Source organism: Oncorhynchus keta, chromosome 31, assembly GCF_023373465.1.
Source record: "Oncorhynchus keta strain PuntledgeMale-10-30-2019 chromosome 31, Oket_V2, whole genome shotgun sequence".
Taxonomy (NCBI): Eukaryota; Metazoa; Chordata; class Actinopteri; order Salmoniformes; family Salmonidae; genus Oncorhynchus; species Oncorhynchus keta.
Window position 1 is genome coordinate 21,240,671 of NC_068451.1, and position 14,979 is coordinate 21,255,649.

Consider the following 14,979-nt stretch of genomic DNA (forward strand, 5'->3'; position numbering starts at 1 on the left):
GTTTTGGATTTGGACTGTAGCTTGGAAACTGGCAAGGACATACTTGATTGTGCTGGAGGATATTTATGACCTTGACACACTTTCACTTTTAAAATATTGACATAAGCTGGTGTTCATACCATAGACCGTATGGTTCATATAGTAAAGGACTGTTTCCATATGCAGTCCAGATGATCTTAGTTTTTCTCAATCGCATACAAGGGATCTGTGTTGAAATGTATCTACAATGAGTGTACAAAACATTAACAATACTTTCCTACTATTGAGTTTCACCTCCCACTCCCTTTTGCCCTCAGAACAGCCTCAATTCGTCGGGGCATGGACTCTAAAAGGTGTCAAAAGCATTCCACAAGGATGTTGGCCCATGTTGACTCCAGTGTCAAGTTGGCTGGATGTCCTTTGGGTGGTGGATCATTCTTGATACACATGGGAAACTGTTGAACATGAAAAACATGAAAAACGTTGCAGTCCTTGATACAAGCTGGTGCACCTGGCACTTACTACCATACCCTGTTCAAAGGCACTTGCATATTATGTCTGGCTCATTCACCCCCTGAATGGCTCACGCACACAATCCCATGTCTCAATTCTCATGGCTTAAAAATGGTTATTTAACCGGTCTCCTCCCCTGATTGAGGTGGATTTAACAAGTCACATCAATAAGGGATCATAGCCTTCACCTGGTCAGTCTATTTCATGGAAAGAGCCGGTATTCCTACATTTTTTTTGTCATTTTAATTTTGATGAATGTATGTTTGAGAAGGCAACTACGTTTTAAAAATGATTTTACTGTTCTGCAAAGGCCACAGAGTTTTTAGTGTCTTGTGAACACTGTTTTGAAAAATATCTTTCAAAGAAATGCTTGTATGCATTTTTTTGTATGCATCTTTTTGCAGTGTCTCATGTAATCCAGTAGATGGCGATGTAGAAGTCTATTTGAACCACTCAGGACATGGGCCTTACATCAAAGAGAGACAAGTATTTGCAGTATTGACATTTGAGGAGCCTGTCAGACTTATTTTATTTAGAGATTCAGCATCTATTTGTATAATGTAATGTAACATTGGACACAGTCATAAAAGGTAACTCTTTTAATTTGAATTACAAACATAGACACCATCTACTCATTTGCCAAGAAACATCTCAATGTAGACCGTGACTCACTAAAAGCCAATTGGGGAGAAAACCCTCTTCAGGGACAGTAATTGTTTGTGTGGTATCTAACAAACTAAAATAAAATTAAAGTTGTTTTGGTGGCAAACACTCTCAATCAAAACTATATCATCAGCTTATTGAAATCATTTTAATATTCTGTACTATTAAAAAAACATTGCATTTATCATACAACAGATTCTACGGCATAGACCAGTGCACTTTTCTACATTCAACTAAAAAGTTAATATAGGAATAATCAAGATAAAGGTGTGTGAATAGTTATTGACATTATAATAGTTTATGGCTACCGGTACCTATTTTACAGACACAGTATCTTTTGGTTATCTGTTTAAATACAAAGAACTTGGGGAAAAATCGTGTCCTGCTTTGTCTGTCTGTGTGTGCTTGCTGGTGGTGAGTTACAGTGTGAATATTGGGCGGAGCAGAAACAGGAGTAATGGGCGGAAGGGAGAACAGCAACACAGGTAAAAGCAGCACACCTCTGATCTCCAATGGCACAGTACCACCTCCCTCTTGGGAAGACAGCACCACTCTCTAAAAAACAACCTCCATTGGACAAAAAACAAGCCAACTCCACCCATCAATTTCCATCTCTTGATTGATGCAGAACCAGGAAGTCGATTTGACCTGCTGCCAGGTGGGAGTTTGGTTCCTAGCACTCACTGGCCCGAGCTGTGGACAGAAAGAAAGATTACTTGATATATGGAATCATTAAAAGGCATTCATTACCAAGCCATGTGAGATAACACAGACATACAGCTCTCCGTTGGGCAGCCATAATGATCATGTCCTCCATGTCCCCAGATCAGAGGCAAAACAGTGACAGCCATGGCTAGAGTTTTATGAGAGATTAAGAGTTTTTTGATAAGCACAATTAATATTAGCAGCACAGATGCACAGTGCAGTTCTGTTCAGCAGTGGGAAGGATGTGCTTCACCCAGCCTACATCAGCTGGTGAGCTACAGGGGAGCAAGCAATGAGTGTGGGCAGACAATCTCCGCTCCGGCTCTGCCTATACAAGTTTTTCAATGAGTTGTAATATTTGTAGCTACTTTTTAAGTAAATACCTGCAGTCAACTTGTGCAATACATTAGGAGATGAAGCAGATTGCGTTCTTCATTTCACGTGTTATATTATTTTACATTATGAAGCTTACCGTAGTCCACCAGAACAGATGAGCCAGTCACGTGTGTGTTTGTAAATAGCACAATGGGAGAAAGCGGGAGCAGGTGAGTCCAGCTGTTTATTTGGTTTAACTTGCTAGTAAGCCAAATAACTGGCTGAAGGAGACGGGGCATCATATAGTGCTTTCTACTGTGTTTGAGAAGTCAAAGGGCTTTGGATGAGTTATCTATACAGCTGTCACTGCTATCTTGATTTCCTAGCATGTGTTCTCCTCTCTGTTCTCGGCAGCCTCAGTCTGCTCCTCTGCCCTTTTCTCCGAGCAGAGCAGGCAGACAGGCCGTGGCCCTAACGACTCCACACAGACACAGAGTGTAGACATGGTGCTTTAGAGAAAGCGTCAAAACTGAATTCATTTGCACAATTTCTCGTTGACATTTGCTTGTAAATGTCCAAACTCACCAAAAAGGACATTCAGTAGCTACTACCTATATATCTATAACTTCATGAACTGGATTGCCTGTCTTTGCTTTTAGTTTATTTTTGCTTGCACTCATTAGCATATCAGCCTCCATGGAAATTACTATTACTTGTGTATTTATTGTTGTTGCATTTTAATGGCCCCTTGTTGACTAAGACGGTAATACCGTAAATCCCAGGATGAAAGAAGGACAGATTGACGATATGAAAATCTGGATAGCACTCAACCCTACAGGCGATACTCTTGCTTCCCCGTAGCTAGCCAGTCACCACCACTTCTAGTTAGCTACCCTTTGCCTGGTAAGAAACAAGCTGCTTTGCAAAATTAAAAACAATAGCAGCATTGAATGTAATAGTAACAGTCTAGCTATGTTTTAAAAGTAAAACAAGTCTAGCTATGTTTTTCTCTCCCTTGAGTATAGAAAAGTAGGCCGTCTTTGAATTTGTAGTCTCGCTCAGCCCTCCCACTTTCCCCACTTGTAAGGGGTGCGTATCTGGTGGCAGGGAGAGCAGAACTTGATAATAGCCGGAGCAGTTTAATAGTAAAACCAATGGCATAAGAAATACAAAGTATGGGCACAATAACCCGACCCGCACCAGTCAAACAAAATGTGCACAAGCACTTACAATTAACAATACCACACAAAGACATGGGGGAAACAGAGGGTTAAATACACAACACGAGGGAAGTGAGAACCAGGTGTGTGGGAAAATGAGACAGAACAAATGGAAAATGAATCGGCGATGGCTAGAAGACCGTCGACGTTGACCGCTGAACACCGCCTGAACAAGGAGAGGCATCGACTTCGGTAGAAGTCGTGACACCACTGCATTTCATAGCCAGGTTCTGTAGCCAATGAAGCCAAATCTCCCTTTTTTCCTCAGAGAAACGGCTTGATTCTAGCCCTTATCATTCAAAAGATATGACCCATAATCACGGCGCTACGTTTTTTTCTTTCTATCCTGCATTGATGGACAATTTGTGGCGCATTCAGCAGGATGCAACATTTTGGAATGTTCAGATAGAAATATGCTATGTAGAACAAACATGCCTCTGACATGTTGAATAAGGAATAACGTTGGCTCTATTCATGGAATATCTATCTGCAACATTCGAGTACGTTTTGCAACTGAATGCGGCACTGGTACATTACAATTAGCCTACAGTATATGCAGACATTTGGTGACACAAAGAAAACAATTTATTTACTAAATTCCTCTTGCCACTACACAGGGTACTCGATTCGGACTCAAGCTTTAGTGACTCAACTACATCACTGAGCGAAACAGTCATTAGCCCCCGTTCTACTTTTGGATACCAATGTGGCTGAGGCATCTGTGGAACACTGATAACAATGGCAATGACGTGGCTGAAGTGATGAAGGTGCAACCAATACTATTTTGTCAAAACCATGCAGCACCATCTGGTGATCTCTCTCTCTCACATTTCAAGAACTTTGAAAGCTTCTTCAAGTGCAGTTGCAAAAACCATCAAGAGCCATGATGAAACTGGCTCTCATGAAGATCGCCACAGGAAAGGAAGACCCATAAGTTCATTAGAATTACCAGACTCAGAAATTCCAGCCCAAATAAATGTTTCACAGAGTTCAAGTAACATCAACATCAAATGTTCAGAGGAGAATGCGTGAATCAGGACTTCATGGTTGAATTGCTGCAAAGGAATCACTACTAAAGGACATCAATAATAATAAGATACTTGCTTGGGCCAAGAAACATGAGCAATGTACATTAGACAGGTGGAAATCTGTCCTTTGGTCTGATGAGTCCAAATATGAGATTTTTGGTTCCAGCCGCTGTGTTTCTGTGAGACGCTGAATAGGTTAACGGATTTCTAATCCTTTTTCTTGAAGAGGATATTTTGTAATGATCACTCAAACATGCCAGTCAGTTATATATGTTCATTATATTCCTAGCCAAGACTTATGCATCCAGATGGCTAGGAATCATCCAGTGTAAGGAGATTGAGAGGTCAGGGGAACAGACCTTGGTCGTTGAGTGGCTGGGCGGCGTTGCTTCCTGACCTCCTCCTGCAGAGAGAAAACCAGCATGTCAACTCACACTACATTTCATTATACATTACGACACCTAGCTACATAACACACACCTACCTGAAACGTACAGTTTCACACAAAGAGTGATCTGATCTAGACTGATCTGAGCATGCACTGATATGATAGATCATTTACCTTTTGTCTTGGTTGAACTTGCATCTGCAGTGTCCGCCTGTTATAAGAAGGGTCACATGGTAATCTGTGTCCTATATTAATGTGAGCATGTGTAAATACATGCTCTGACTGTCACTGTGTGTGAGTATGTATGTGTTTATGTGATGGAGTCTTACTGAAGAGGATGGTGATGCCGATCAGACACAGAACTGCTGCCAGGATCAACCCCCCAACACGTAGCCTGTGATAATCTGAGAGAGAGAGAGACACGGGGAGAGAGAAAGAAGGAGAGGGAATAATGGGAGTGTAACGGCGTTCTTCGTTTGTCGAAAGAGAGTCGGACCGAAATGCAGCGTGTTTGTTTACTCATGATCTTTAATGAATGAAAACGGAACGATACATGAAATAACTCAATACAAAAACAACAAACGGAACGTGAAATCTAATTACAGCCTATCTGGTGAAACTACACAGAGACAGGAACAATCACCCACAAAATACAAAGCGAAACCAGGCTACCTAAATACGGTTCCCAATCAGAGACAACGAGAATCACCTGACTCTGATTGAGAAACGCCTCAGGCAGCCAAACCCATACAACACCCCTACTCAGCCGCAATCCCAATACTACAAAAACCCCAATACGAAATGCAACAACATAAACCCATGTCACCCTGGCCTGACCAAATATATAACGAAAACACAAAATACAATGACCAAGGCGTGACAGGGAGAGAGAGTGAAAGGAAAAAAGCATTCATCATACACAGTAAGCCAGGAATGAGAGTTGTTGAGTGTTCTGAAATATGTATCTCTCTGCTCACCAAAGGTAAATGGATCCTCCTCCTCCACTGTAGGGGCAAAAACATGACAAAGGTCAGTTTATACAGCATCTAGACACCTTCAAAAATAATACAAACAACTGGAATGCACCCAACCTCAAAATGGGCAAATAGCGAATGGCCTACTTTAATTTGTGAATCAATGATTTATCTGGAGACCATATTAATGCATGTCAAAAGATTTAGAGTAATAAAACTGTATCGTCAGTTACATACTTTCTTTCTGCTCCTCTGCGAACACAAGGGACGTAACTGCTAACAGAAGAGACACAATGGTAAAAGCACACAGCATAATGCATTGACAACATGGCATCCCAACAATGTCCCAAACAAGTCAGCTTTCCGTCCCTGTGACAAGTGCACTTGTAACTTTAGTGGTCTCTCAACGGCTTTGACCTTGAATAGCACTGGAGAAGGTCAATGAATCTATCCTTCCTCTATTTAGTTCTAGATTGGTATACTATTCATATCCATAACCATATGTATTTCATAACATTACATAAACATATTCTCTCTCAGTAGTATCTACTGTTCTGAATACTGAGCCAGAGTTGTGAGTGAAGACTGGGCAAAACAAGATGAACAGAGATGGTAGCTTTGGGGAAAACCTAAGCAGGAAGTGGTGATATTAATAGGTGTGTATGTTTGGTCTTTAAGACCTTCCACTCACATGTCAATAAAATCAAAGCAGAGATATTTGCCATCTTCAAACTCTTTCACCTGGAGAAGACAGAACATAAACAATTGAGGGAAACAAAGTAATGGCATAATAATATGATCATATTATAATATTAGACTGACTTTATATGATAAAGTAGCTGAGCATTATGACTGCAGTGCACCCTAGCAAATTGGCACTCATCCTCCCTGCCCTTTTCACACCCACATAAGCAAGAGCTCTGCTGCTCAAAATGAAGAAAAAAAATGTACCCGCTTGATTGTCTGATCAAGCCTCCACTTGTTAGAATTAAATTACCCTTGTCCCACTACCTATTTGACTTGATTATACCTTTTCAAACCCAGGAAGCTAATGGCAGCTCATACAGTGTCCAAAACTGGCTCACACCAGTTACAATATCAACAGAAACCTGACAACATTTAGCTTTCCCCTGGAGTCCCATATTTGATTTAGATTTGTACAAAATGGCTTCTAAGCAGCGTAACCCATGTGATCTTGAATGTTGCCCAGAGTGCTTTGCTTCATCTCATGCCAAACCTTCAAACCTAATAATTATGTTTCAGCTATTCCTTGTTGTCACGATCGTCGTATTGAGTAGACCAAAGCGCAGCGTGAATGCATGATTTAATGAAAAGACGGGAAAAACACGAAGTACACTAACTAAAGAAAGAAAGAAAGAAAGAAAGAAAGAAACACTGTGCTAACAAGCAACATAACATAGACAATAACCCACGAACCACAATACAAAACAGGCTATCTAAATATGGTTCCCAATCAGAGACAATGACAAACACCTGCCACTGATTGAGAACCATATCAGGCCAAAACACATAGAAACAGACTAACTAGACATGCAACATAGAATGCCCACTCATATCACACCCTGACCAAACAAAACATAGAAACAAACAACGCAAATAATGGTCAGAGTGTGACACTTGTTCAATATATATTTTGGGTTATAATGTCTTTATAATCATATAACTGTCAAATTATATAAAGAAGTAGAAAATCCACAAGGGAAAAAATGCTGGATCATTGAGCATGGCTCCAGCACCAAAATGTAAAGTAACTAGACCCCAGTAATTTTCCATCACACCTTATGAATAAAAGACAAAGAGAGGAAATCACCTACAAACAGGTTTCTAAAGTATCCATGAGGGAAAGAGAAACAATGGGAACCACATAACAAACATGCTGTGGCTTGAGCAGAGTTCCAGGGGTTTGGCCTTCTTCGATCATACTCTGCCTAACATGATGGTTCTGGAAGGGCTGGATACGGATTTGGACAGGAATGGAGTCTCGAGGAGATTTGGTAGCTAAATCCCTTTTGTCACAACTGTCTCACGCTCCCCTTTGGTTTCTGCTCATGATAAGGCTACATTTATTTTCTGTCATGTGTTGTACGCCACCAGCCACATACTGGACAAGCACCAGATACAATCTTCAAGGATTCAGACTCCCATTACTCTTCTCACTATATCCTATCCAGGTTCCAGGGTTTAAGAGGGTACACTACACTACTAGACCATGTGTGTTGTGGTTTTTCACTATGAGCTAAAAGGGGTTTAACAGTGTAATAGGCTTACACTTTGCCATTGCATAGCGAGTAGTAAATGTTACAATACGTGAGTACGTATAATTAAAAAACTACAACTACTATTTTGTCATTGTACTACCATGGTAAAGTTTTGTAAAGGCAGCTCCTATAACAACACTACATATCCTACAACAACACTACAGCTTCTGTAACAACACTACAGCTCCTACAACAGCACTACAGCTTCTATAACAACACTACAGCTCCCATAACTACACTACAGATGTTATAACAACACTACAGCTCCTATAACAACAGTACAACTCCTGTAACAACACTACAGCTCCCATAACAACACTACAGCTCCTATAACAACAGTACAACTCCTGTAACAACACTACATATCCTATAAAAACACTACAGCTTCTATAACAACACTACAGCTTCTATAACAACACTACAGCTCCCATAACAACACTACATATCCTATAACAACACTACAGCTCCCATAACAACACTACAGCTCCCATAACAACACTACAGCTCCTATAATAACACTATAGCTCCTATAGTGTTATTATGGGAACCTACAACCTACAGCTTGTATAACAACACTACAGCTCCTATAACAACACTACAGCGCATATAACAACAATACAGCTCCCATAACAACACTACAGCTCCCATAACAACACTACAGCTCCTATAACAACACTACAACTCCCATAACAACACTACAGCTCCCATAACAACATTACAGATCCTATAACAACACTACAGCTTCTATAACAACACTACAGATCCTATAACAACACTACAGCTCCCATAACAACATTACAGATCCTATAACAACACTACAGCTTCTATAACAACACTACAGCTCCTATAACAACACTACAGCTCCCATAACAACACCACAGCTCCCAAAACAACACTACAAATCCTATAACAACACTACAGCTCCTATAACAACACTACAGCTCCTATAACAACACTACAACTCCTATAACAACACTACAGCTTCCAATACAACACCACAGCTCCTATAACAACACTATAGCTTCTATAACAACACTACAGCTTCTATAACAACACCATAGCTCCTATAACAACACTACAGATGCTATAACAACACTACATATGCTATAACAACACTACAGATCCTATAATAATACTACAGCTCCTATAACACTACAGATCCTATAACAACACTACAGATCCTATAATAATACTACAGCTCCCATAACAACACTACAGCTTCTATAACAACACTACAGCTCCTATAACAACACTACAGCTCCCATAACAACACTACCGCCTCTATAACACTACAGCTCCCATAACAACACCACAGCTCCCAAAACAACACTACAGACCCTATAACAACACTACAGCTCCTATAACAACACTACAGCTCCCATAACAACACTACAGCTCATATAACAACACTACATCTCCTATAACAACACTACAGCTTCTACAACAACACTACAGCTCCTATAACAACACTACAGCTTCTATAACAACACTACAGCTCCCATAACAACACTACAGATGCTATAACAACACTACAACTCAAATAACAACACTGCAGCTTCCATAACAACACCACAGCTCATATAACAACACCACAGCTTCTATAACAACACTGCAGCTTCTATAACAACACTACAGCTCCTATAACAACACTACATATCCTATCACAACACTACATATCCTATAACAACACTACAGCTTATATAACAACACTACAGATCATATAACAACACTACAGATCCTGTAATAATACTACAGCTCCTATAACACTGCAGCTCCTATAACAACACTGCAGATCCTATAACAACACTACAGCTCCTATAACAACACTGCAGCTTCTATAACAACACTACAGATCCTATAACAACACTACAGATCCTATAACAACACTGCAGCTTCTATAACAACACTACAGATCCTATAACAACACTACAGATCCTATAACAACACTACAGATCCTATAACAACACTGCAGCTTCTATAACAACACTACAGCTCCTATAACAACACTACAGATCCTATAACAACACTACAGATCCTATAACAACACTACAGCTCCCATAACAACACTGCAGATCCTATAACAATACTACAGATCCCATAACAACACTACAGATCCTATAACAACACTACAGCTCCTACAACAACAATACAGCTTTTACACTAACACGGCAGCAGGGTAGCCTAGTGGTTAGAGCGTTGGACTTGTAACCGAAAGGTTGCAAGTTCGAATCCCCGAGCTGACAAGGTACAAATCTGTCATTCTGCTCCTGAACAGGCACTGTTCCTAGGCTGTAATTGAAAATAAGAATTTGCCTAGTAAAATAAAAAATAAATAAAAAAACACACAGCTAAAACAAAGATCCTCCCTCTATCTTATAGCAGTGTCAAACTATTTGGCATTTGGCAGCAACCAGGGAAAAAATCCCTCCCTGGTTTCTTTCCAAGCGCACCCTCCATCTCCCCAGCAATGTTGGTGAGGGAGAGAGAATGCAAGAAGCGGGAAGCCCTCCAAAATATCGGTCGTGGATGGTTTACGATTCAATACAGGGAGAGAGGTAGACTCTCCCGGGGTTCTTTCTTTCCACGTTTTCAAGTTGGGAATCATGTTACAGAGTAAATGTTAGAAAAGGGTGGAGGCGGCCGACCTTGTGAGATTTATGTAGCAAAGTTTAGGGCTCTTGGTTGTCTGTTCAAGACAATGCCAGGCAGCGCTGCGGATCGTGCTTAGCCATCCCCTCAGTTACCCACCAGGCAGATTCACCCTGGACACCAGGCCTGGTCATAATGGGATTAGTGTTCTAACATGGGTCACGCTGGCCTCCCTGCCACTGAATGCCTGAAGCTAAGAAAGAATCGGCCGTTGTGTGGTAACAGTACGACTCGGTTCACCCCTATCTCTTCGCCTTGCACTGCCCTCCTTTTATCCCACTTCACTCACTAACCTGCTCATTCACAATAGGGTCTTGTCTAAACTTACGATGAGTACACACCCACACCAGTCCCCCCCACATTCACTCATTACACCTGTGCTTACTCCCTTATTCACACTCACTCCCTTTCTTTTTTCCTAATTCCCTGTCATTCCACCTGGCCATCTCAGTCAGTCACGATGTCCTAGCACTACGGGAAATTACTTGTGTAAAGTTACTTGTAAAGATACTTGTGAAATTTATTAAATCTAGGATTTTTTGGTTTTCTTTGTGTTTGTGAAGTCTCTTCTATTATTCTCTTTTCCCTCTATTCACTCTGCCTACCAACATGAGGAGGATTGGAGACCAAGGACTGGAGATCAAGTTTCCCCCACTACAGAGGCAGAGACGTAATGCCAGTTGGGTCCACTGCCATATGACTTATCTAAGAGTTCCATGAGGCCTCGGAACAGGAAAGTTTGTCTTTTCAAATCACACAATATGGGCTCCCTAGTGGTGCAGCGGTCTAAGGCACTGCATCTCAGTGCTAAAGGTGCCATTACAGACCCTGGTTCGATTCCAGGCTGTATCACAATTGGCCCAGCATAATCCGGGCTGGGGTAGGCCGTCATTGTAAATAAGAACTTGGTCTTAACTGACTTGCCTAGTTAAATAAATACAAAAATACCACTGAAAGATTGTCAGGTTGAGGAGCAAAGCTTCAATGACAGCTGAGCATGTCCTGTGTGTGTGGGTGAGTCTAGATGTGTGTGTACTTCTCCCACTATGACCCAGGCACCTCTCCATACTCATACAGGTTCACTCTTTGCTCCCCCATAGAGAGGATCTGGGATCTGGCCATGGGCTGGCTCATAAAGGATGTGGTGCCTGGACACAGGAATCTAGTGTGCAGCTAATTTTGGAACAAAACATGCCGCTGAGAATAGGCAGCACCCTTTGAGGTATAATAGGAACACACACACACTGGGAAACCATTCTAATGTGGTAAGGGACTGTGATAGAGCAATACAGTAGTGCATGTATGTATTCATATTACATCTGGAATAAAGAATATGTGATATTTAACCTATTTCTTTCATGCTGTCAGAATTGAGATTAAAAATGTTATGGGTCCATTCTTCCAAGCTGTCTCACAACCAAAACCGAACCAGACAGAAACGAGTACCAGACATTTCTGTGAACGTTTTAAGTTAGCTGGGTAAACTGTAGTCGATATTTTCTCATACAGAGTGTTGTTTTTCTGTCAGTCAGTCATAGATGGCTATTGAAGCCACTACTTGTTGTTAGTGTTTGATGAAGAAGTAGTTGCAGGAGCAAAGCAGGGCAATGTGTTCCTCTGGCTGCTCAATGGAGAGGGGGGACGTGGCATACTATAACCATGACTCATCCCTCCTACCCACAGCCACAAGGTCAACAATAGCAGCAACAGCAGCTCCACTGTTTAAAGAAGTCATGAGGCCTTCCCTTCAATGGAAAGACCTTGGTGTTGCTTTGCTGTGCTTCTGAGGCAGTGAGGCCTTGAAATAAGCTATTCATATATCTGAAGTAAAGAGTGGTGGTGTTGCTACGGTGAATGTGTGATGAACCCTAATTATCTGAATCTGAGTCAAATGAGCTTTAAACTGCGGAAAAATAGAACCATAGCTTACCTATCATCTCTTGTGATTTGTCATGTCTCACAGAATAAATAAGCGTCACACTCTGTGATCACACTGAATCTCTCATTTTTAATAAGGCAGTCTCTCCGGGGTCCTCACTTTTGAACGTTGCTCATCTGTATTTGAGGTCTAGACAAACATTGTGTATGATTAGAGCCGGCAGTAGGCGACCCACTGAAGGCCGTAGAATACGTTTAGCTTTTGAGTGTGAGATAACATTTATATGTCAGTTTTAAGTCCGTCTGTCAGTATCAATCACCTTAGCAACAGCACTGTGCTGGAGTAACCACAGTGAATAAAGATCAGTCCAGGATAACAGCTCTATCAGGCTTCTTATCAGCTTGGCTGTTTGCACTGTACCAGAACCCCAGACCCCTGTTATCACAGATCCATAAGCATAGCCTACAGGAGACTTGGGACAGGCACTTTTTGTATCAGACTTGAAATAGAACAGCAATTTCATAATAACATGTCTGTCTACTGATCAATCATTCATACCATTTCAAAATGTCTATTAGCCTACCCATGTCACACTAGTGAGCAGAACATAACTGAACCATGCTGTACTGTGTTGGCATGGTTACGCATCACCATAGTTGCAGGAGCCATGCTGAAAAGGACAATGTGAAAATAAAATATCCAAGCCAGCACGGTAGCCTATGGTTTGGGTTGGCACAATAGTGTGTGAAGGGTACCACCAAGCTGTTGAACAGAATTGGTCATTCAAATGTAATTCCCCACACACAGGGGAATGTACACTGATACATTTTCCATTACAGAAGGACAGCACACCAACTAGCCTACCAGTCACAAACATATTATCTTGCGACATTAATTTGATAAAATACTGCTAAAGTGCTAATGGGAGAGGACATGTAACATTAGTATCGCATCATTAAGCCTGACCACCCCTCCACCCATCAAAGCACAGCTGGACCACAGCTGGATGATGAGCACCACAGACATGAACAATCTGGCTCTAGAAAAATGTATTGAATACAATAAAGGGAGGACCACATGTTCCGTTGTTTTCCATGAGCGCCAGATAAAATACTGAATATCACGCGGATTTAATTGGGTCCTCCCTCTTTTAGAAGACTGCCTGGACACCCTTGCTAAACGGAATAGAAAGGAGAAGAAAAGTTGCCGATGGCCAAAATGTTGCTTTAGGCCTATAGGTTATGGACGTTTTGTTTGAATATTACAAACAACATACAGAACACTGTTATAGAACAGCCCGAGTAAATAACTGAATTCATAAAAGCAGGTTAACAAATACATCTGCGTGACGCAGAAACACTGTAATACTTGCACATGGCTCTGGCTCATATGCGCTCGTTCTGTCTGTCTCGCATAGGCCTATACTGTAGGCTACAACCTGAAACTACATTACATGCAGGTTCGATCTTTGTTCTATAAACATAACTAATATCATAATAAAGATTGTACCCTTTGGAGTATTTGAGTTAGGCTACTCAACTTTTTCCCAAATCTGAGCAACTCTTGCCAGGAAAGAAAAGAATATGACTATAGAGAAAAGGATATGCCTTATAAAAGAATTACATATATTTTAAGGTCTTACTAGGGATCGGCTACTACTACTAGAACATATAGAGTGATACGTTTGTCTTGGTCAAAGATGCGCTAAGCAACATTTTAGAAATGACTTAAAACAAGATTATCCTATTCTTTTCTTGAAATACATAGAATTAATAACGGTTAACATACTCATACTTTTGATGAAACTACAGCTGAACATTCACTCGAACTCTAATTGTTAGAAAAGTCCAACTTACCTCCGACACGCGTTAAACCCAAATGGAGATGTGTGTAGGGGGAAAAAAAGGAAATGTCGGGCATGGAGCGACACACAATAGACGAACGTACTCTTGAGTCAGACAGACGCCAACACCCTTTTTCACTGACGCTCAACAGGTTTGCTCAGCTTGAAAATAGGCTGAGTTTAAATTGAAGGTGCATGCGCTGGAGAGGAGGAGGATTTTATCATTTGTTTGTCATTGGTTGCTTTCAATGACCTGTTGTTGCTATAACAAATATAGCAACAACATGTAACAACCGTGATATGGAAGGTACCAAATCGAACATTATCACATCAATATATTCAAAATAGTTGTGTACAGTACCTGCTATTCTATCGTGAGAGCATGCACAGTGCACATCTCTGAACACAAACATGTTGTTTACTTCTAACAATGATATTTATTTGGCTTTTCATTAATAAGAATTTGCACAAACAATTGAAGGCTAATCGTTTTAGCTCAATACAACTCTGTTTGACTATAATGCCCAGGGCCTATAGCTAAATG

General features: G+C 40.9%; 1 protein-coding gene across 2 annotated transcripts; it reads right to left on the minus strand.

The window, feature by feature from the left end:
- Positions 1-990: 990 nt before the first annotated feature.
- Positions 991-14,614, minus strand: LOC118364601 (phospholemman-like). 2 transcript variants are annotated; one of them, XM_035746279.2, is made up of 8 exons: positions 14,449-14,614; positions 6,477-6,526; positions 6,023-6,061; positions 5,789-5,815; positions 5,141-5,215; positions 4,986-5,022; positions 4,783-4,826; positions 991-1,848 (listed from the first exon to the last, which is right to left on the minus strand). In XM_035746279.2, exons 2-8 carry the CDS (start codon positions 6,508-6,510, stop codon positions 1,829-1,831), a joined length of 276 nt encoding a protein of 91 aa, XP_035602172.1. In that variant the 5' UTR covers positions 6,511-6,526; positions 14,449-14,614; the 3' UTR covers positions 991-1,828. The 2 variants fall into 2 exon arrangements, with proteins under 2 accessions (XP_035602172.1, XP_035602173.1); XM_035746280.2 differs by having other exon boundaries at positions 6,023-6,058; positions 14,449-14,613.
- Positions 14,615-14,979: the final 365 nt, after the last annotated feature.

Bases quoted from the DNA above. Each gene is read 5' to 3' on its own strand.
- LOC118364601 (XM_035746279.2), bottom strand. From the start codon at position 6,510: ATGGCAAATATCTCTGCTTTGATTTTATTGACAT. The intron at 6,062-6,476 runs GTGAGTGGAAGG...CTCTTCTGTTAG, and splicing joins TGCTTTGATTTTATTGACAT to CAGTTACGTCCCTTGTGTTC. The intron at 5,216-5,788 runs GTGAGCAGAGAG...TCTCTCTCTCAG, and splicing joins GGAGGATCCATTTACCTTTG to ATTATCACAGGCTACGTGTT.